This window comes from Muscardinus avellanarius (genome assembly GCF_963383645.1).
Source record: "Muscardinus avellanarius genome assembly, chromosome: 18".
Classification (NCBI taxonomy): domain Eukaryota; kingdom Metazoa; phylum Chordata; class Mammalia; order Rodentia; family Gliridae; genus Muscardinus; species Muscardinus avellanarius.
The window spans coordinates 45,671,314-45,693,957 of record NC_137804.1 but is presented as its reverse complement, the minus strand read 5'-3'; the positions used below and the strand labels follow the sequence as shown (position 1 = coordinate 45,693,957).

Genomic DNA, 22,644 nt, shown 5'->3' with positions numbered 1-22,644 from the left:
GTGCTCCCCCTGCTCCTCCCTCCCCAGCCCTTGGAGGTCACTGCGGCGGTGAGAATTTTCAACAGAAGACAGGAGCCGGCATGGTGAGACATACTGGTAATCCTAGACCTTGGGAGGCTGAGACAGGAGCGTCACAGGTTCGGGGACAGCCTCAGTTAACTTAGTGCGGCCTCCACACTTAGTGAGACCTTGTTTCAAAATAGTTAAAAATAGGGCTGGGAAGCCGGGCGCGGTGGCGCACGCTTGTCATCCCGGCATTCGGGAGGCTGAGACCGGAGGATCGCGGTTCGCGGACAGCCTCAGCGACTTAGTGAGGCCCTCTGCAACCCAGTGAGACCCTGTTTAAAGAAGAAAAAATAGGGCGGTAGGTGTAGCTTGAAGGAAGAATGCCTCTGAGTTTCATCCCCAGTACTGCAATAAAGAAAGGAGAAAGGAAGGAAGGAAGGAAGGAAGGAAGAAAAAGAAGGACTGAGGGTTAGCTTAGAGGTAAAACATCCCCGGGCTCAATCCTCAGTATCAAAAAAAAAAAAAAAAAAAATAGAATTGCAAGTTAAGATCACACAGAGGTGGCGATTTTTATAGGGCTTATTTGCACAAACCCAGAAGTCTGCTAGCGCCTGTGCAGAGGCTGCGGGGCCGGGAGCTACCGCGCACGCGGTCTCCCAGGATGGAGGTGGGTTTGATCATGTTCATTCCAAAGGCACGGATGTGTGGGCCGAGTCATCTCATGACAAACGCTTACACGTGTGTGATGTGCGCACGCAAGGGTGCTCACTGAGGCCCTTTATGTAATAGGAAAAAAAACACCCAAAACCAATAACCAAAACCCTGGACAGAGCCCCAGGACCCCCGGCCGATCCCTGCGTATGCTGTCATTCATCTACCGAGCAGACAGAAGAAGAGGGGCGCCTTTGGGGTTGATCCCAGAGCCCCCCAGGCATGCTAGTGGATGAGGAGGCGCCCTCAACGCCGCGTGCGCGGGCAGGCCTGCAATCCCGGTACTCGGGAGGCCCAGACCGGAGGATCCCAAGCTCAAGGCCAGCCTCAGCCACTGCGAGACTCACCGACCTAGGGAGACCCCGTCTCAAAATAAACAGTAAAACAGGGCTGGGGTGGAGCTTGGATGTAGAATGTCCCTGGGCTCAGTGTTGGGTACCAAAGCACATCTGCACAGGTGTGTACACACACACACACACACACACACACACACACACACACACACACGGAGGTGGAGCTCAGAGCTGAGCATGTGTGAGGCCCTGAGTTCCATCCCTAACACCCCTCCCCCAAAAAACAAGAGAGAGAAAGAGGGAGAGGGAGGGAGAGAGGGGGAGAGGGAGGGAGGGAGGGAGGGAGGGGACTGGCAGTGAGGTCTGTGACCCAGGCCGGCCCTGGGCCTCCCCACAGGTCCGGGGCGTCCAGCTGGGTCTGTGCGCCCCCTCCTGGCGGCTCTCCCGGCCTCCCCCAGGGAGGTTGGTGCCTGGAAACTTGATGCCCAGTGCTCAGGTGTGCGGCAGGCGACACTGAGTTTGCTGAATTAATTACTTAAATTTTGTTTTTATGGTACTAGGGGTGGAACCCAGGGGCTTTCTTACTCCGGGCTACACTCCCAGACCTATTTTATATATTATTCGGAAACAGGGTCTCACTAAGTTGCCGAGAGCCTCACTAAGCAGCCGAGGCTGGCTTCGAACCTGCGCGATCCTCCTGTCTCAGCCTCCCAAGCGGGGGGATGACAAGTGTGGGCCACCACGCCCGGCTAGCCTCAGCTTTTTAAAAATTATTTTATTTTTGGTCCTGGGAATTGGACCCAGGGGCATTCTATCACTGAGCTACAGCCCAGACCTATTTTATTTTTGCTCTGAAACACAGTCTCACTAGGTTGTTGAGAGTCTCACGACTTGCTGTGACTGTCCTTGAACCTGCGATCCTCCTGTCTCAGCCTCCCAAGTACTAGGATTACACAGGCGTGCACCACCACCGGACTATTTTTTTTTTTTATGGTACTGGGGATGGAACCCAGGGGCATTCGACCTCTGAGCTACAGCCCCTGCCCTATTTTTTATTCTTTATTTTGAAACCAGGTCTCACTGAGTTGCCAAGGGCCTCACTAAATAGCTGAGGCTGTCCTTGAGCCGCGATCCTCCAGTCTCAGCCTCCCAAGTGCTGGGATTACACGCGTGCACCACCACGCCCGTCTAGCCCCGGTCTAATTTTTTGTTTTGAAACCGGGCCTCGCCGAGTCGCTGAGGCCGTCTTCGAACCTGCGCCCCTCCTGTCTCAGCCTCCCAAAGACTGGGCTTGCTTCCAGGTGTGCGCCACCACGCGGGCTCTGAGTTCCTGAAAGAGAGTCTGCGGAGGGGGGGCGCCCTGGGGGGTCCTTGGAGGGGCTGCTCATCCCGGGGACACTCGGGGTGGGCGGCGGCCGCAGCCCAGGCACCGGAGGCCGAGGCTCAGAAGGCGAGGCCAGCGGAAGAGGAGCCGATGCGAGGTCCGCACGTACAAGCCGCCCGAAGGGTCCAGGGCCTTGAGCGCCGCCAGCGGGGCGTAGCGGGCGTTGGTCTGCCTGCGCAGGGGCGGCCTGGCGCGGCCGATGACCTTGGCGATGGCCTGCGGGTGCATCCCGAGCTCTGGGGTGGCTGCCTGCGCCCCGCACCCCGCACCCCGCACCCCGCCGCGGTGTCCCCGCCAACTCACCTGGGACACGTCCCGCGGGCTCTGCCCCACCGCGCCGAAGAGCTCCCGCGAGGCCGGGAGGTAGAGGTCCCGAAAGTAGCCCAGGGTGTGCGCGTCAGTGCCCGGGAACTCCGAGGTCGACACCTGCGCCAAGAGCTTGTCCTCGAAGTCGGTGGCCACCGGGCCTGGCTCCACCAGGGAGATGCTGGCGACAGAGGCGGGGGCTGGCTCCTGGAACGCCCCCTTCCCTTTCTCTCTCCCTTCCTCGCTTGGCTTGAGCCCAGGGATGTTCTATGGCCTAGTTACACCCAGCCCCATCCACCCATCCATCCATCTACCCACCCATCCACCCACCCATCCACCCACCCATCCATCCATCCATCCACCCATCCATCCATCCACCCATCCACCCATCCACCCATCCATCCATCCATCCACCCATCCACCCACCCATCCATCCACCCACCCATCCACCCACCCACCCATCCATCCATCCATCCATCCACCCACCCACCCACCCATCCACCCATCCACCCACCCACCCATCCATCCATCAATCCATCCATCCATCCATCCACCCATCCATCCATCCACTCATCCATCCATCCATCCACTCATCCATCCATCCACCCATCCACCCATTCATCCACCCATCCACCCATCCATCCATCCATCCATCTACCCATCCATCCATCCACCCATCCACCCACCCATCCACCCACCCACCCATCCATCCATCAATCCATCCATCCATCCATCCACCCATCCATCCATCCACTCATCCATCCATCCATCCACTCATCCATCCATCCACCCATCCACCCATTCATCCACCCATCCACCCATCCATCCATCCACCCATCCATCCATCCATCCACCCACCCATCCATCCACCATCCATCCATCCACCATCCATCCATCCACCCATCCATCCATCCACCTATCTTCATTATTATCACCATCATCATCTATTTATTATTTAGTTTGTAGTATTGGGGATTGAACCCAGGGACAAATATTCTACCTCTGAGCTGCACCTCCAGCTCCTTTTTTAATACCTTTTTTTTTTTTTTTTTTGTGGTACTGGGGATGGAACCCAGGGGCATTCGACCTCCGAGTGACATCTCCAATCCTATTTTCTTCCTTTCTTTCTCTCTCTGTTTCTCCCTTCCTTCCTTTCTTTCTTTCTTATTTATTTTTTGTTGATAGTGGGGTTCCTGGAGACCCTTCTACCTCTAGGCTACACTCCCAGACCTATTTTATATTTTTATTTGGAGACAGGGTCTCTTAAGCCAGCACAGCTGGCTTTGAACCTGCGTGATCCTCCTGTCTCAGCCTCCCAAGTGCGGGGATTACAAGTGTGCGCCAACACTCCCAGCTCTTCCAGCTCTTTTAATTAATTACTTTTTGCATTACTGGGGATGGAACCCAGGGGCATTCTACCTCTGAGCTACACCCCCAGCCCTATTTTTATCCTTTATTTTTGAAACAGGGTCTCACCGAGTTGCGGAGGGCCTCGCTAAGTAGCCGAGGCTGTCCTGGAACCGCGATCCTCCCGTCTCAGCCTCTCAGGTACTGGGACAGCAGGCGTGCCCCAGCACCCGTGGATCCCATGACCTTTGTGCTTGCTCCCCCCTGCCTCAGTCTGCCCATTGCTCCTTCCCCTGTCCCCCCATAGTCTCCCGGCCCCCTCCCTGCCCGGGTGCGGGTCTTTCTCACAAGATGTTGAACTGCAGCAGCTGGATGGCCAGACTTTCAAAGAAGCCCTCCAGGGCGAACTTGGAGGCGGAGTAGACGTCGTTGAAGACGACACCTGGGGGGACAGGGCAGGAGGGCGCTGGGCATCTGCGAGACGGGCTCCCTGGCTCCGAGACCAGGGGGTGTTTGGACATTGTGCTGCGGGAGCACGTGGGGTCGAGACGGGCATTCCGGGGTGACAGGTGCTCCCTCTTCTCAGTTCCCCTCAGTCCCCAAAAGCTCCTCCATTTCTGTCCCTCCTCTATGCCCCCGGGCACACGGGCAGAGGATCCCCTTCCCTGGGGCTTCTCTATGGCAGCGTCAGCGAGGGTGAGCTGCCTAGAGGTCTTGTAGGAGGGGCGGGTCCCAGGAAACATCCAGGGCAGGCAGGAAGGGGGTCTTGAAGGATTGGAGGGAGAATGGCCCAGAAGCACGGATGGCAAATGGTGGGCTCCCAGCAGACATCACTAATCAATCGCTGCTATTTCCTGCCGAGACTCAGACTCCTCAACCCAGACATCTCTAGGCACCTGACGGGGGGTGTTTGGCAAGAGGGGTCTCTGGAGAAGGAATTCTGATGGTTCTTTTGGGTCTTGGGGGCTGTTTGGGTGGGTGTTTTGGAGATGTCTGGAAATAGAGTCGAGTCTGGGATGTGGACAGCTGTTAATGGCACGCATACCGCCACTGCCTACTCTTACACCATGGTAGACATCGTTAATCCATCCCAGAACTTCCCCATGCTGAGCTTCGCAACACAGCTCTGCCATCTATTTGCCATCCTTCCAGCCCGGGAAAGGGCAGATGCTGGAGGAGACGCCGAGGGGGACGTCTCCAGGGCTCACCCTGCAGACCCATGACGCTGCTGACCACCACGATGTGGCCCTGTCGCCTCTTCTTCATGCCTGGAAGGACAGCTTTGACCAGACGGATGGCCCCAAAAAAGTTGGTATCAAACACGTTCTGCATGGTAGCCATGCTGAGCCCCTCCAGGGGCCCCACCAGGCCCACGCCGGCGTTGTTCACTAGAGAAAGGGGTGAGTATTATCTCGAAGTCACCCCAGCCCTTCTAATGTTACCTCTGCAGGGACACCCCCCACGTCGCCCTTCCCCCAACTCCAAACTTCAAGACGGTGTGTTCGTTTTGTGGTGCTGGGGATGGAACCCAGGGGCTTTCTACCTCTGAGCTGCACCCCCTGCCCTATTTTAGTTTTTACTTTGAAATGGGGTCTTGCTAAGTTGCTGAGGGCTTCACTAAGTTGTTGAGGCTGGCCTCAAACCTGTGATCCTCTCGCCTCAGCCTTCCAAGTGGTGTATAAGCACAAGTTAAGATTTGCCATGGGGCCCGCTGGCCCCCGGGTAGGGAAAGGGTTGGCTGGGCCAGCGTGCCCTGCAACGCAGGAGCTATTCAGCTCTGGCCCTAAGTTGCATGCAAGCAGCTACACTGCCCTCCTCGGAAGCCTGCCTCCCTCCCTCCCTCTCTCTCTCTCTCTCTCTCTCTCTCTCTCTCTCTCTCTCTCTCTCCCCCCCCCACTCTCTTTTTCTCTCTCTCTCTGGGACTGGGAGTTTTTGCTACATCATACTCCCTTTCCCAAGTGACTCATCAAAGTATTTTCCCAGCCACATATGTTTGCTCCATATGTGACAGTGCTGATTGCCCAGATCCGGGACCACATCCAGCATCGCTGCACCCCCGGTGGTGTCTCCAGCTCTCGGCCAACTGGTCGACCCCGCCCATCCACGGTCGCGGTGCTGGGGAAATCGGCCCGTGGAGGGAATGAGCGAGCCCGGGCTGCGGTCTCACCCAGCACGTCCACTTCCCCTCCCCGGACGCCGCGGAGACACTGGGCCACCGACTCGTCGTCACACACGTCCAGCTGGGCCACGGTGAGGGTCTTCCCCAGGGCCTCCCCGGCGGCAGCCTCCAGCCTCTCCTTCTTTTTCAGGTCCCTCATGGTGGCCACCACTGGGGACAGAGAGCAGCGCTGGACACGCCCTGGGCCCCGTTTCTGGTTTTTTTTTTTTTTTTTGTACTGAAGATGGAGCCCAGGGGCATTCTATCTCCGAGCGACATCCCCAGACCTATTTTTTATTCTTTATTTTTTGAAAAGGGTCTCACTAAATTGCAGAGGGCCTTACTAAGTAGCTGAGGCTGGCCACAAACCGCGAGCCTCCTGTCTCAGCCTCCCAGGTACTGGGATTGCAAGTATGAATCACCATGTCCGGCAGTATTCTACTCCCGAGCTCCAATGCAGCCCTATTTAATTGTTTTTATTTTGAAACAGAGTCTTGATAGGTTGCCGAGGGTCTCACTACTTGCTGAAGCTGTCCTGGAGCCAGTGACCTCCTGTCTCAGCTATACATACCCCCAGCCCTATGTTTTGTATTCATTATTGTATTTTACTTATTTATTTATTTTTGTGGTACTGGGGATGGAACCCAGGTGCATTTTACCCCTGAGCTACACCCCCAGTCCTGTTTTTTATTCTTTTACTTTGAAACAGGGTCTCACTGAGTTGCAGAGGGCCTCACTAAGTAGCTGAGGCTGTTCATGAACCGCGATCCTCCTGTCTCAGCCTCCCAAAGGCCGGGATTACAAGCGTGCGCCACCACGCTTGGGATTACAAACAATCCTGGCTCCCACTCCATTTTGAAACAGGGCCTCCCTACATTCCTGAAGGTTCTCCTAAGCTGTTGAGGCTGGCCTTGAACCTACGATCTTCCTGTCTCAGTATTCCAAGTCCTGCGCTACAGGGCCTGGCTCAGTTTCATTTCTAACATAAGACGGAAGAAGATAGCCAGTGACCATCTCACGGGAGTGATATGAGGATTAAATGATCTATAAGAACACAGATGTGGCGCACGCTTGTCATCCCAGCATTCGGGAGGCTGAGACAGGAGGATCGCGGTTCACGGACAGCCTCGGCTACTTAGTGAGGCCCTCCGCAACTCAGTGAGACCTTGTTTCCAAATAAAGAATAAAAAATAGGGCCGGTGTATAGCTTGGAGGTAGAATTCCCCAGGGTTTTGTCCCCAGTACAGAAAAAAATAAAAAAATAAAATTAAAAAAGGAAGCCAGGTGTGGTGGAGCACACCAGAAATCCCAGTGCTCGGGAGGCTGAGATGGGAGGGCTGCAGATGTGAGGTCAGCCTCAGCGATTTAGTGAGAGCCCGTGTCCAAATAAAAATAAAAAGGGCTGGGGGTGTAGCTTGGAGGTAGACAGCCCCTGAGTGCATCCCCTCCCCTCCCTCCCTCTCTCTCTTTCTCTCTCAGCCCAGCCAGCTACCGCTGCCTCGCCCAGCGCCAGCCCTTCACCCACTTTCTTCCAGCAGGCTCTGGGGCAGAGGTTCCTGGGGCTGGCTGCCTGGCGGGGCAGTTTCCTCCAGAGCTGCAGGAAGGTAATTACCGGGGAGCAGAGTGGCCCCCTAACCCCCCAAGGTCAGTCAGGAGCTGTAAGAGGCTTATCCTGGAGCAGTAATCTGGGGGGGGGGGTGAGACAGCCAGGCAGCCAGCTCCTTACCCCTCCTTCATAGTGCCCAAGAACCTTCTGGAAGGGAGAGGGATATGCCTTCTGGGACCAAGCTTTCTAAAAATCCCACCCCCTCTCCCCAGCACCATCGCCGCCAACATATCGCAATTGTCTGTCTTTCCTCCTTCCCCACCACGCCACTACCCAGGCCTGAGGTTTTCCTGGTTTTGTTTCGGTACTGGGGATGGAAGCCAGGGGCATTCGACCTCCGAGCTACACCCCCTGCCCTGTTTTTTTCTTCTTTATTTGGAAACAGGGTCTCACTGAGTTGCCGAGGGCCTCCCTAAGTAGCTGAGGCCGGCCGCGAACCGCCATCCTCCGGTCTCAGCCTCCCAATGCTGGGATGACAAGCGTGCGGCCATCACGCCCGGCCTGAGGACTTTCTTCTTCCCCTTCTTGTTCACAGCTGTGTGTCTCTAGCACCCAGGAAGGTGCCTAAGAAACCTCTGCGGACGCAGGGCGTGCCTGTAACCCCTGCACTCGGGAGGCTGAGACAGGAGGACCGCAGGTCTGGGGACAGCCTCGGCAACTGAGCCAGACCCTGTTTCCAAATGAAAGGCTAGCCGGGCTGGCGGTGGGGCGCGGGGGCAGGGGAGGGCAGGGGAGTGGAGAGCCCCCCCACTGACCCTGGTAGCGCCGTCGGGGGTCCTGAGCCAGCAGCGCCGCGAGCTCCAGGCCTATTCCTGAAGAGCAGCCGGAGATGAGCACCGTCCGGGCAGAGGAGGCCATATTGGCCCTCCACAGACACGTGACTGTAGACAGGGAGCACCTGCGGCTCCCCATCCATCCCGGCTCATCTCCGCCCTCCCCCTCCTCCCCTCCCCCCTCCCTCCTTCCCTCTTTCCCCTCCTCCTCCCTCTCCCCCTCCCTCCTCCTCTCCTCCCCATCCTCCTGATTTTCTTCTTTTGTTCACTGGAGTTTGCACCCAGGGACATTCTACCTCTGAGCTATACCCCAGTTCTTTTCATTTTATTTATTATTATTATTATTATTATTATTAATAATTTTTTTGCAATCCTGGGGATGGAACCCAGGGGCACTCTACCTCCGAGCTACACCCCATCCCTATTTTTTATCCTTTATTTGGAAACAGGGCCTCGCTGAGTTGCAGAGGGCCTCACTAAGTCGCTGAGGCTGTCCGCGCTCTGAGAAGAAGTTTTGGAAAGGTGGAGGGGATGAGCTCTAAGGGGTTTATGAGCAGGTGTGGCGGCGGCCCGTGGGAGGGTGAGCAGGAGGATTTGCAGGTTGGAGGCCAGCCTCAGTGGTTTAGTGAGCCCCTCAGCAACTTAATGAAACCCTGTTTCAAAATGAAAAAAAAAAAAAAATCCGGGTGTGGCGGCGCACGCTCGTCATCCCCGCGCTTGGGAGGCAGAGACAGGAGGATCGCGCAGGTTCGAAGCCAGCCGCGCGCTGGCTTAGGAGACCCTGTTTCCAAATAAAAATGTAAAAATAGGTCTGAGAGTGTAGCCCGGAGGTAGAAGGGCTTCCAGGAACCCTAATACCACCAATAAATAAATAAATAAATAAATAAATAAATAAAAATAAACCAGAGCTGGGTGTGGTGGTGCGAGCCTGCCATTCCAGTATCCGGGAGGCTGAGACAGGAGGATCCCAGGTTCACAGACAGCCTCAGCCACCTCCTCAAGCCCCGCAATTTAGTGAGACCTTGTTTCAAAATAAAAGAGGAGCCGGGCGGGCGTGGGGGCGCACGCTTGTCATCCCAGCATTCGGGAGGCTGAGACGGGAGGATCGCGGTTCGCGGACAGCCTCGGCTACTTAGTGAGGCCCTCTGCAACTCAGTGAGACCCTGTTTCAAAATAAAGAATAAAAAATAGGGCAGGGGGTGTAGCTGGGAGGTCAATGCCCTGGGCTCCATCCCCAGACCCGCACAAAAAGTCTTCTCAGGGACTGGGGTTAGCTGGGTAAATCATCTGCCTGGCGTGTGGGAGGCCCTGGGGATTTTATTTCCAGCCCCACAAAACAGACCCCAACACACAAAGTCCTCCATTCCTGCCGCCTTTGTAACTGTCCTCTCTCACTTATTTTTATTGCGATTATAAATTATGTGGGGCCAGGGAGAGTTTCAACGAGTCCTGAAGAATTAGTGGGTGTACTCCTTCCTTCTCTTACTGTCCCAGACTCTGGGACTTTCTACCTCTGAGCTACCCCTGCAGGCCTAGTTTATTTTTTATTTTTATTATTTATTTATTTATTTTTTATTTTGTGGTACTGGGGATGGAACCAGGGGGCGTTCTACCTCCGAGCTACACCCCCTGCCCTGTTTTTTTATTCTTTACTTTGAAACAGGGTCTCGCTGAGTTGCAGAGGGCCTCACTAAGTAGCCGAGGCTGTCCGCGAACCGCGATCCTCCGGTCTCAGCCTCCCGAATGCTGGGATGACAGGCGTGCGCCACAGCACATGGCTTTTGGACCGATTTTTTTTTTTTTTTTTTTTTTTGGTACTGGGCGTGGAAACCAGGTGTCTTCTATATCCGGGCTATACCCCTAGCCCGGCGTCTTATTTTTCATTTTGAGGCAGGGTCTCACTAAGTTGCTGAAGGCCCCAAGTGGCTTAGGCTAACCTCCAACCTGCGGTCCTCCTGTCTCAGCCTCCCAAGCAGCCCTGGGATTGTGGGGTGCTCCACCACCCCGGCTCGGCTGAAGGTTTGCTTGAACCCAAGATCCCCTTTGAGGGAGCCTGTTAGCAGGGCAGGGTTTGGGGCAAGCTGGAGCCGAGCTGGAGGGCCAGTGGGGAGCTTGGTCCAGGGCTCCACCCCCGCTGGCCGGCCGAGCAGTCCAGCGGACTTTCCCAACTCGGCCCCAGCTGTCAGCCCCTCCCGCCGCGGGGCTGGCCAGGAGGCCGGGCGCGGCCGGGGCGGGGTCTGGGCTGTGTCCTGGGATCCCAGGCCGGGCCCAGAGTCCCCGGCCCGCCCGAGCCGCCAGTGGCCCGTCCTGCCGTCCGCACACGGCCGCGGGATGGAGAGGCCCCGGGGCCTGGGCCTCGGCCTCCGCCTGCTCCTGACGGCGCTGCAGCTCCTGCCCGGGACGCGGGCCGGTGAGCGGGGGCTCGGGCTCTGCGGGGTTGGCGGGTGTGGGGACGGGGCTGCCCTGGGAAACGCGTGACTGTGTACAGGCGTGCAAAAAGTGGATGCCCTGCGTGTGCATGTGTGTGTGTGTGTGTGTGTGCATGTGCAGACTTTTGGAGCGAAATCGCCTGTGCGCTTGGGTGTGGGGGTTGACGGGGATTGTGGAGACGCGCGTGGGAAGTGTGCTCTGGGTCTCTGCCTGAAGCCGAATTTTTAATCTTTTTTTTTTTTTTTTTTTTTTGGTGCTAGAGAATGAATTCAGGGACACTCTGAGCCCCGAACCTTTTTTATTTTTACTTTTTTTTTTTTTTTTTTAGTATTCTCCCTCCGAGCTCCACCCCCAGCCTGATTTTTAATTTATTTTTTATTTTGAAAAAGGGTCTCACTGAGTTGCAAAGGGCCTCACTTAGTAGCAGCTGAGGCTGTCGGCAAACCACGATCCTCCTGTCTCAGCCTCCCGAATGCTGGGATGACGAGCCTGCACCACCAGCCCAGGGTCTTAGTTTGTATTTGGAAACCAGGTCTCGCTAGGTTGCTGGCAGTTTTGCTAAACTGCTGATTCTGGCCCCGAACCTGCAATCCTCCAGTCTCAGCCTCCCAAGTACTGGGATGACAGGCGTGCGCCACTGCACATGGCTTTTGGACCAATTTTTTTTTTTTTTTTTTTGGTACTGGGCGTGGAAACCAGGTGTCTTCTATATCCGGGCTATACCCCTAGCCCTATTTTATTTTTTACTTTCAAACAGGGTCTCACCGAGTCGCTGAGAACCTCACTGAGTAGCTGAGGCTGACTTGGAACCTGACAGCCTCCTGTCTCAGCCTCCCAAGCCCGGGGATTACAAATGTACACCACCACGCCAAGCTCCGGGGCCCATTTTGAGAGCAACTCTTGTGTGTGTTTGTTACAGGTGTGATTGGGTGTGTCTGGGTAACCCTGAGAGGACTGTACGTGTGATATTTGGGGGGTAAATTATGGCCTATACACCGGGCGTGGTGGCGCACGCTTGTAATCCCAGCATTTGGGAGGCTGAGACCGGAGGATCACATTTGTGGACAGCCTCAGCTACTTAGCGAGGCCCTCTGCAACTCAGTGAGAACCTGTTTCAAAATAAAGAATGAAAATTAGGGCAGGGGGTGTAGCTCGGAGGTAGGATGCCCCTGGGTTCCATCCCCAGTACAAAAAAAAAAAAAAAAAAAAATCTGGCCCTGGCTGATTCTGGGTGGATGGTGAGGGTACGTGGGCTGCGGCTTTGCAGGGAGGCCCCAGGCCCCCTGTTCGCCTCTGCAGGGGGCTCGCCCCTCCCCCTCCCCCACGGCCGGAGCGGGTCAGCACCACGGACAGCGCGCGGGCGGCGGGGGTGGGGGCGGCTCCCCACGCCAGCTGTGCGAGCCTGGGGTGTTTTTTCCGAGGAATTTCTCAGCCCCCCCCCCCCGAGGGTCCCGGGGGCCGCGGGACGGTGAGTCAGCGCTGACGCACGCCCAGCTGCGCGCATCTGGCCAGGCGCCCTGCCTCGCCCGCGGGGTTCAGGGTGGGGGGCGCCCCGGGGGTGGTGGCTGGGAAGCCGAGGCTCCAGCAGCGGCGGGTGATCTGGAAGTCTGCAGACGAGGCCCTCCCCGGAATCTGTCCGTAAGATGAGTTTGGTCTGCACACACGCACGCACGCACACACGCACGCACACAGCATGCACTTTCTCGCTTTGTGTGGGGAGGAAGAGTCCAGGGACATCCTACCTCAGAGCTGCCTCCAGCCAGATGTTATTTTTATTTTGTAACAGGGTCTCACTAAGTAGCCGAGGCTGGCTGCGAACCTGCAATCCTCCCATCTCAGCCTCCCAAGTACGGGGACCCCAAGCGTGTGCCACCACGCCCGGCTACCCCCAGCCCTTTTTATTTTTTATTTTTATTTTTTTGGCGGGTCTGAGGATGGAACCCAGAGGCATTCTGCCTCCGAGCTACACCCCCTGCCCTATTTTTTATTCTTTATTTTGAAACAGGGTCTCACCGAGTCGCAGAGGGCCTCACTAAGTAGCTGAGGCTGACCGCGAACCGCGATCCTCCGGTCTCGGCCTCCCGAATGCTGGGATGACAAGCGTGCCCACCGCGCCCGGCTCTATTTTTTTATTTTGAAACAGGGCCTTGCTAGGTTGCTGAGTCGAAGTTGTGAAGGCTGTCCTCGAGCCTGTGACCCTCCGTTTCGGCCTCCCAAGGACTGAGGTTACAGGCCTGTGCCGCCACACCCGGCTTTCTCTTTTTTGAGGCGAGGGAGGTGCCTGCCCATATGGTAACCCCAGATCGGCCTCTGCCCCATTCCCAGGCCCCACATCTACAAGATCACGAAATCTCAGGCAACCACTGAGAATACAGGCCCCCCGGGACTCCGGGATTTGGAAACACTAGGAGAGGGCGGGGTCACCCCCAGGCCCGGGTCCGCAGATCCTCGCACACGCTTCCCCCGGCATCTGTGCAAATACAGTCGGCGGTCACAACCAGCCACCCACTCCATGACCTGCTCACACTCCCCGGCGCCGCGTGGTCGGCGTGCCCACGGGGAGCACGCGCCCTCCGCCAGCACAGGTCTGAGCTTCGCAAGCACCGTGACCTGCAAGACGGGCGGGAAGGCGAGCCGGCCGCCCGGTCGCTAGCTCACAGGGACAGGCGGCCGTGTGTCAGGTGACTGCATCTGCCCCTCCGTCAAAGGCTAGATGCTAGCTGGTGGCGCTGCCCGACGCTCAGGACAGGAGAGGCTGGAGGCCAGCCTCGGCAACTTAGCGAGAGTCTGTTTCAAAATAAAAGGGAAGCCGGGCGTGGTGGCGCACGCTTGTAATCCCAGCATCTGGGAGGCTGAGACAGGAGGATCGCGGTTCGCGGCCAGCCTCAGCTGCTTAGTGAGGCCCTTCGCGGCTCAGTGAGGCCCTGCTTCAAAATAAAGAATAAAAAATAGGGCTGGGGGTGTAGCTAGGAGGTTGAATGCCCCTGGGTTCCATCTCCAGTACTGAAAAAAAAAAGTCAATATATAGAGATAGATAGCTACATATAGATAAAGGTGGGCGTGGTAGCCCCCACACTTGTAATCCCAGTACTTGGGAGGACACTGAGACTGGAGGGGCGCAGGTTTGAGGCCAGCCCCAACAAAGAGCGAGATTCATCAGCCTGGTGAGACACAGGCAGAAGGGCCCCGGGTTCAATCCCCAGGGCTACACATACACGGAAAGGCTAAGTGTTTGCACACTCAGATGTGTCAACAGAAGACACGCACAGCCATTCTCTGGTTCTCAGCCACCCTCAGACGTGTCCGCACACACTGGCTCTACCCTCTCTCAGCCTTCGAGAGGCCCCGGCCTCGCCCCTGCCTGCCTCCCTCCCAGCCTAGACCCCGCCCGGCACCATCCTGGGAGCGGGGACGGGGGCTCGGGGAGGCGGCCCCCAGACCCGGCCTCCAGGCCTGCGGCAGGACTCAATGGCTCTTGTGTCTCCTTGTCACGGGGCCAGGCCTGCAGAAGAAAGGGCGGTCAGTTTCTGAAAGGTCACAGCAGAGGCACCCAAGTTGGGAGCCGGAGTCTGGGGAGAAGCCAAGGGCTCGCTGTGTGAATGAACGTGGCCGGGGAGACCCCTCCGCCGCGCAGAGCCTGGGGTCGGGGTGGCGTGCGGGCGAGGCGGTGGGTGTCAGGCCCCCCCGGGTCCTCGCCTGGGGGGACAGTGGGCTGACTGTCCATGGGGAGTGACCCCTGTGGTCTGCAGAGCCTGGGAGCGCAGCTCAGCCCCGGGGCTGGAACCCAAGTCCCTCTTAATGACTACCCTGCTGTAGCCCAGACAATTAGAGATGGGGTGGAAAGGGGGGCAATTCGGGGACGAGTGAAAGAACCCTAAAGGGCAGATCTACACGCTGAATTTTTTTTTTTTGGTGGGTGGGGTGCAGTAAGCCGGGCGTGGTGGCACATGCCTGGAATCCCAGTATTTAGGAGGCTAAGACAGGAGGATCGCAGGTTTGAGGACAGCCTCAGCAAGTAGTGAGACTCTCATCAACCTGGCAAGACCCTCTTTCAAATTAAAAATAAAAAAATAGGGCTGAGGTTGTAGCTCAGAGGTAGAATGCCCTGGGTTCCATCCCTGGTAACACACACGCACACACACGCACACACACACACACACGCATACACACACGATGCGCAGAGAGACAGCGATAGAGGCTACCTATCAAACACCAAGACACAAGCCGGGCGTGGTGGCGCACACCTGTAATCCCTGTACCTGGGAGGCGGAGACAGGAGGATCACAGGTTTGCGGCCAGCCTCAACCACTTAGTGAGGCCCTCTGCAACTTTAGTGAGACCCTGTTTCCGAATAAAGAATAAAAATAAATAAACAAATAGGGCTGGAGGTGTAGCTAGGAGGTAGAATGCCCCTGGGCTCCATCCCTGGTTTTGCAAAAAATAAACAGGAGCCAGGTGTGGTGGCCACGCTTGTCATCCCGGCACTCGGGAGGCTGAGATGGGGGAATCCCGGTCGTGGCCAGCCTCGGCTACTTACTGAGGCCCTCTGCAACTGAGCTAGGCCCTGTTTCAAATTAAAGAATAAAAATGAGGGCTGGGGGTGTAGCTCCGCGGTAGAATGCCCCTGGGTTCCATCCCTAGTAACACACACACACACACACAACACACACACACACACACACACACACACACACACACACACACACGGAGAGGAGAAATGGGTGGATTCAGTTAAGCTGTGGAGAGCTGAGGGGTCAGGCGGAGACCGTGGGCCGGGAGAGGAGGAGGCCCTGCGCAGGCCAGGCGCGGCTCCTGCCTGGGGTGGGAAAGGCCTGGTGAGCCCCTCTCCTCTGCCTGGCCAGCGGTGAGGTCAGTGGAGTCGCCCCCTGGGGTGAGGTCACCGCAGACTCAGCAGGGCCCAGGTCCGCCAAGAGGCTGGGTCAGGGGGTCAGTGGGGCAGTCTGCCGAGGGTGGGGGCCCAGGGGCAGCCCCCGCCTGCAGGGCCGCCATGTGGTTCCACTTAGCGCCGGCTGCCTGAGGAGGGGACGGCGCAGGGAGCTGTTGGGCCTGACGGGGGTGAGCGCGAGGGGGTCGGGGAGGTTGGAGGTGATCGGAACAGGTTGGAGCGGGAGACGGGGAGCCAGAGGAAGGGGGTCAGAAGTGGGGTGCAGTGCGGTCCCGGGGAGGAGGCCTGGGGACGGGGTTCCAGGCTTGGGGCCTCTCCTCTGCTTGCGGGTTCCCCTGGCCAGGCGTGGGAAGGGAAGCGGCCCCAGGGAACCCGTGCGGGGGAGAAGGGGACAGTTCAGCTCTGGGGTTCAGGCCAGGAAGCTTTGATTCATCTCAGAACTAGGTCAGTCTTTTTTTCTCACCAAAAAGAGCTGAGGGTGAAAAAAAACAACAACAGGAGCGAACAGCTGGAGCATGTGTGCGCGAGGGGCGCCTCCTTCCTGAGCTGGAAACACCCTGGGGCGGGGAGGGCGCCCGGCCCGGGCCGGGTCACAGGGTGCAGGTTTGCTCTGAGCCCCTCCTGCCCGCTTCTCCCCGCAGCCGCCGCCGTGGACCTGCTGGAGGCCCTGGGCGCGCGCGGGGGCCGGGCTGGGGTCCCGGAGGTGCCCGGCTTCTGTCCCCACAGAGCTCCAGAGGGCGACCGGGCCTTCAGAGTGAACCAGGCGAGTCTGCTGAGCGTGCCCACCCGGGAGCTCTTTCCAGGTGAGCCCCGGGCCGACCTGGGGGTGGCAGCGAGCCCGGGTCGTGGCAGCCTCCCGAGCTGGCCGCCCTCTCTGCCCACCCAGATGGGCGCTTTCCTGCCAACTTCTCGCTGCTGACGACCGTGCGGGGCCAGCCGGCGCGGGGCTCTGTGCTGCTGTCCGTCTATGACGAGAGGGGCGTCCGGCGGCTGGGCCTGGCGCTGGGGCCGGCTCTGGGGCTCCTGGGCGGCTCCTTCGGCCCCCTCCCCCAGCAGGTGGACCTCCTGGACGGCAGGTGAGTTGGGCAGAGCGGGCGGGGGGAGGGGAGGAGCGTGGCGCTGAGACGGCTGCCCCGGCAGGTGGCATCGCGTGGCCGTGAGCATTGACGGCCAGACAGCAACCGTGGTGGTGGACTGCGAGCCTCAGGCCCCCGTGCCAGGCCAGGCGCCTCGAAACCTCAGCACAGCCGGACTCACCGTCCTGGGGACCCGGGACATCGCAGAGGAGACTTTTGAGGTGCGTGTGGGGCTCAGCAACGGAGAGCTGAGGTGGAGGGTGAGGAGTTTTGTCCACAGACTGGGTCTGGAAGAAGAAACCGGAGAAAGCAGACGTGGCGGGGCGCGCCTGTCATCCCAGGACTTGGGAGGCGGAGGCAGGAGATCGCAGGTTGGAGGCCGGCCTCAGCGACTCAGGGACACCCTCGGCAACCTAGCGGAACCCTAAGAAACAGGGCTGGGGATGCAACTGGGCGGTAGAATGCCTCTGGGAGCCCCGCGTGGTGGCGCGCGATTGTCATCCCAATATTCGGGAGGCTGAGACAAGAGGATGGCGGTTCGCGGACGGCCTCGGCTACTTAGTGGGGCCCTCGGCATCTCCGTGAGACCCTGTTTCCAAATAAAGAATAAAAACTAGGGCTGGGGGTGCAGCTCGGAGGTAGAATGTCCCAGGGCTCCATTCCCAGTACTGCAACACACACTGTCAGCTCGCGGTCCCTTCTCCGCTCCTTCCCCCAGGGAGATATCCAGGAGCTGCTGCTAATTGCAGACCCTCGGGCTGCCCTGCGCGCCTGCGAGCTGTACCTGCCCGGCTGCGACGACCCGGACACCACAGGGGTGAGCGCGTCCTGACCCGGGTCTAACGCCGAGCCCAGGTCTCAGGCAGGAGTGAGCTCCTGCCGGGCGGGGTGGCGCACGCCTGCGATCACAGTGCTTGGAAGACCGGGACGGGAGGATCGCAGGTTGGAGGGCAGCCTCAGCAATTCGGGAGACCTTATTTCAAAATAAAAAACCAAGCATGGTGGTGCACGCTTGTCATCCCAGCATTCGGGAGGCTGAGACGGGAGGATCGCGGTTCACAGACAGCCTCAGCTACTGAGTGAAGCCCTCTGCAACTCAGTGAGACCCGGTTTCAAAATAAAGAATAAAACAGGGCTGGGGCTGTAGCTCGGAGGTAGAATGCCTCTGGATTCCACCCCCAGTACCGCAAAAAAAAAAAAATTTTTTTTTAAAATAAATAGGTCTGGGGTGTAGCTCAGAGGTAGAAGGCCCCTGGATTTCATCCCCAGTACCACATACCAAAAAAGTAAATAAAATAGGGCTGAGGGGTGTAACTCAGAGGCAGAATGCTTCTGTGTTCAATCTTCAATACCCCCAAAAAGGAGCGCCTTCCCATTTCCCTCACTTATGGGGTCGAGCGGCCTCTGACCCCAAGCACAGGCAGAGTGGCCCCTGACACGTGCATCCCAGGCACCAGTGACCTTGGTCTCTAGTCACATGACCGAGTGACCCCAGCCCCAGGTCACGTGGTTGGCCTTGGCTCCAGGTCAGAGGGTCGAGTGGGACTTGCCCATCATGCCATGCGCCAGAGGGGCCCCAGGTAACCTGAGCGGCAGCCTCTCCACCAGGGGGCGCCCTTGACCCGCCGGGGACCCTCTTCCCAGGCCCCCGAGGCCGAGCCAGCCACGACCCCTCCACGCCGCAAGGGCAAGGGGAAAGGCAAGAAGAAAGGGCGAGGCCGGAAGGGGAAGGGCAGGAAGAGAAAGAATGGCGGACCTGCGAGCTCCAGCCCACCTCCTGGCCCCCCGGAGACCCAGGTAAGGGCCTCTCGCCTCTGGTCCCCTCTGCCTGACTCTGGCTTCTCTTGGGACGCTGTCTACTGCCGTCCTCTTGTTATTGTTAGTGGAATTCGTATTTGGGAGACCTGGGTTGGGGAGCATATGTCCGGCTCGCTGATGAGTGTTTGAAAGAATGAATCAGTTAGTCCAGCGTGGTAACACATGCCAGTAATCCCAGTACTGCAGAGGCTGAGACAGGAGGGTCGCAGGTTCAAAGTCAATCTCAGTGATTTAGCAAGGCCCAAGCCCCCAGCAACTTAGGGAGACGCTCTTTCCAAATAAAAATAGAAATAGGGCTGCGGGGATAGCTCAGAGGTAGAACGCCACCGGGCTCAAACCCCAGTACCACACGCACACTCACGCCCATGCACACACGCACACACACTTTCGGTCACTTAAAGGGGGATCACGCCGGGGCAGTGTGCCTGGTATGGGTCACTGGTTGGGAAGGTCATAGATGGAGGAGGATCTGGTTGGGGTCATTGACAGGACTCACCAATGGAGGGGGCACTGGTTTAGAAACAATTGGGGTCATTAGCTGGTGGGTAACAGGGTAGGGGTCCTTGGTACGGGCCATTGTTTGGGGTCTTTGGTTGGGGGGGTCACTGGTGCTAGATCTTTCGTGGCCCAGAACAGGCAGAGCACAAGCCCCCCAGCCCCTCACCTGAGCCCCCCACCCTGCCCTCCCTCTTCCTCTGCCGTGACCCCGTTTCTCTGCAGCTGTCCGGGCCAGAGGAAGCTGACTTTGTGGCCTGGCTGGCCAGCCGCCAGGCTCAGCCTTGGAGAGGAGCTGTGGGCTGGGCTTCCGGGAGTCTGGCCCCAGTGCTGGCTCTTGACTGACCACTGGGCTCTGCCTGGCCCTGGGACCTGCCCAGCCTGGCTCATCTCCGTGCAGGACGGCTCCCCTGCTGGCTGCCCTGGCCCACACACTCAAGGGCACCCTCAGCCTCTGGGGCATTGGCTTTCCCGGCATTCTCTTCTCATCCCAGGCTCAGGCTGGGAGATCCCCCTCCTGTCTCCATCTGCTTGGCCTCACACGGTATTTTCTCCATTCCTGCTCTAGAGCGCCACTGAGGTCCCCAAGGCCGAGACTCCACCTCCAACCCCGACACCTTTGGTCACCACCGCCACCGTGACCGTGGGCAGCAATGTCACCATTCTAGAGGTCGGCCGGAGCGGACGCTGCTGGAAGGGGTGGAAGCCTGGGGTGGTGGTAGTGGCGGCAGTCACCGAAGAGGTCGGGCTGGGCGTGGTGGTGCACCGCCTCGCCCATTATCCCTGTGCTTGGGAGGCTGAGACAGGAGGATCCCAGCCTCAACTAATTAGCGAGACCCTTGACCACTTTATTTATTTATTTATTTATTTATTATTTTTTTTTTTGGTGGTACTGGGGTTCCTGGAAGCCCTTCTACCTCCGGGCTACACTCCCAGACCTATTTTTTACATTTTCATTTTGGAAACAGGGTCTCCTAAACCAGCGCGCGGGGCTGGCTCCGAACCTGCGCGATCCTCCTGTCTCTGCCTCCCAAGCGCGGGGATGACAAGCGTGCGCCACCACGCCCGGCAGACCCTTGACCACTTTAAAAAGGCCGTTTTTCAAAACAAAAAGGGCTGGTTGGGGTTGCTTATAGGTAACGTCCCCCTGGGTTCTATCAGTCCCCAGTACAAAAATAAAATTAGGCCATGCGTGGTGGCGCACGCTTGTCATCCCAGTCCTTGGGAGGCTGAGACGGGAGGATCACAGGTTCGCGCTCAACCTCAGCAACTAGTGAGGCCCTCTGCAACTTAGTGAGACCCTGTTTAAAAATAAAGAATAAAAATAGGGCTGGGGGTGTAGCTCGGAGGTAGAATGCCCCTGGGTTCCATTCCCAGTACCACAAGATAAATAAATAAATAAATAAAATTAGGCCAGAGGTAATCTCTGACTGTCCCTTTGTCCCCAGCGGGAGCTGGATCCAGAGACGGAGGCATCCCAGGAGAACGAAGAAGAAAGTGGCCCCACTGTGGGCCCCAAATTCCGGGCAGCAGAACAGCCTTCTCGGACTGAGTTCCAGATCTTTCCTGTGAGTTTGGGGAGGAGGGCGGCGTTAGGTGCAGGGGAAGGGGCACTGCCTGCAGCCACCTTCTTTCTCGACTCTGTTTTTCTTCAGTGTCTTGCATGAACCCCGAGCTGAGGACAAATCTTTATCAAGTGCCCCTCGTGCGCCAGAGACCATGCTAACTCTGGTTCTGTGATTTGACTTTTCCTTTGAGCAGGGTGAGGAACCACTTGGAATACAGTGTAATCAGCTGAGTGGTGCGTGGACAGTAGGGGGCGCTAGAGAGGCAGCCTGTAGCCCAGGCAAGAGAAGGATGCCTTCCGGGCGTGGTGGTGCACACCTGTGATCCCTGTCCTTGGGAGGCTGAGACAGGAGGATTGAAGCCTCGAGGCCAACTTCAGCTGCTTAGTGAGACCCTTTTTCAAGATAAAAAAAATTAATAAAAAGGGCTAGGTGTGGTGGTGCACGCTTATAATCCCAGTGCTTGGGAGGCCGAGAGACATGAGGATTGCAGCTTTGAGGCCAGCCTCAGCTACTTAGTGAGGCCCTCTACAACTTAGTGAGACCCTGTTTCAAAATAAAGAATAAAATTGCCGGGCGTGGTGGCGCACGCTTGTAATTCCAGCATCCGGGAGGCTGAGACCGGAGGATCGCGGTTCGCGGACAGCCTCAGCTACTTAGTGAGGCTGTCTTCCGCAACTCAGTGAGACCCGGTTTCAAAATAAAAAATACAAAATAGGGCAGGGGTGTAACTCGGAGGTCGAATGCCCCTGGGTTCCACCCCAGACCCATGCACCAAAAGAAGAATAAAAACTGGGGCAGGGGGTGTAGCTTTGACGTAGAATGCCCCGGGTTCCATCCCTGGACCCGCAAAAACAAAAACAAAAAATAAATATAATAAAATAGGGCGGGGGAATGCCCCTGCATTCCCTCCTAGCACCACACAAACACGGGTCGCCGTGACTCCCCGTGGTTGCCCCGTGGTTGCCGAGCCCCCAGCACCGCCCTCCGGGAGGCTCCGGCCTTCATCTGGAGGCAGCGAGGCCGGGCTGATGCGGGGCTGAGCTGAAGGCGCTGGGGAGGGGGCTCTGCGGGCGCCTGCGGGCCGGCGCTCACGCCTCTTCTCTCTACCCTCTGCTTCCAGGGCTCTGGAGAAAAGGGAGCGAAAGGAGAGCCGGCGGTGATAGAGCAGGTGAGGGGCAGGGGCTGGGGCTGAGGGGCTCCGCCCAGACGCCGCTCACACTCGGCCCTCCGCAGGGACAGAAGTTTGAGGGACCCCCAGGAGCCCCCGGACCGCGGGTGAGCAATGGCTGCCTTTCTCCCTTCCTGTCCAAGGGGTGTGGAAGGCCTGGGAGTGGAGAGTGGGGGTGTCGCCTGATCACCTGGAAGCCATTAGACATTTGAGATGCCAAGGATGAATCAGATTGAGGGCCAGGCCAGGCTCCCTGCCTGTCATCCCAGTGCTCAGGAGGCTGAGATGGGAGGATTGCAGCTTGGAGGCTGGACTCAGCCACTTAGTGAGGTCCTCAGCAACTTAGCAAGACCGTGTTTCCAAAAAAAAAAAAAAATGCTGGGTGTAGCGGCACACGCCTGTAATCCCAGTACTTGGGAGGCTGAGACAGGAGGATTGCAGGTTCAAGGACAGCCTCAGCTACTCAGCGAGGCCCTCTGCAACTCAGTGAGACCTGGTTTCAAAATAAAGAATAAGACGGGCGTGGTGTCGCACGCTTGTCATCCCCGCGCTGGGGAGGCGGAGACAGGAGGATCGCGCAGGTTCGAAGCCAGCCGCGC

The 22,644-nt window shown here is 57.8% G+C and overlaps 2 protein-coding genes across 2 annotated transcripts in view; one reads left to right on the top strand and one right to left on the bottom strand.

Moving 5' to 3' along the window:
• Nucleotides 1-2,394: 2,394 nt before the first annotated feature.
• RDH8 (retinol dehydrogenase 8) lies at nt 2,395-8,669 on the bottom strand (the record flags this gene model as incomplete). Its single annotated transcript, XM_080715128.1, has 6 exons — nt 2,395-2,610; nt 2,698-2,881; nt 4,396-4,489; nt 5,256-5,435; nt 6,215-6,376; nt 8,567-8,669. The coding sequence occupies 6 exons, from the start codon at nt 8,667-8,669 to the stop codon at nt 2,395-2,397; spliced, it is 939 nt and encodes a 312-aa protein (XP_080571254.1).
• Nucleotides 8,670-10,915: 2,246 nt separating this feature from the next.
• COL5A3 (collagen type V alpha 3 chain) overlaps nt 10,916-22,644 on the top strand; it is a gene marked incomplete at both ends in the record, with an annotated part of 40,737 nt that continues 29,008 nt past the window's right edge. The window contains 13 exons of the mRNA XM_080715509.1: nt 10,916-11,020; nt 12,314-12,482; nt 13,459-13,643; nt 16,039-16,174; nt 16,562-16,723; nt 16,807-16,996; nt 17,061-17,217; nt 17,715-17,813; nt 18,641-18,793; nt 19,878-19,979; nt 20,758-20,877; nt 21,998-22,045; nt 22,111-22,152. Coding sequence (XP_080571635.1) covers nt 10,916-11,020; nt 12,314-12,482; nt 13,459-13,643; nt 16,039-16,174; nt 16,562-16,723; nt 16,807-16,996; nt 17,061-17,217; nt 17,715-17,813; nt 18,641-18,793; nt 19,878-19,979; nt 20,758-20,877; nt 21,998-22,045; nt 22,111-22,152 — 1,668 coding nt within the window. The remainder of the gene's footprint in view (nt 11,021-12,313; nt 12,483-13,458; nt 13,644-16,038; nt 16,175-16,561; nt 16,724-16,806; nt 16,997-17,060; nt 17,218-17,714; nt 17,814-18,640; nt 18,794-19,877; nt 19,980-20,757; nt 20,878-21,997; nt 22,046-22,110; nt 22,153-22,644) is intronic.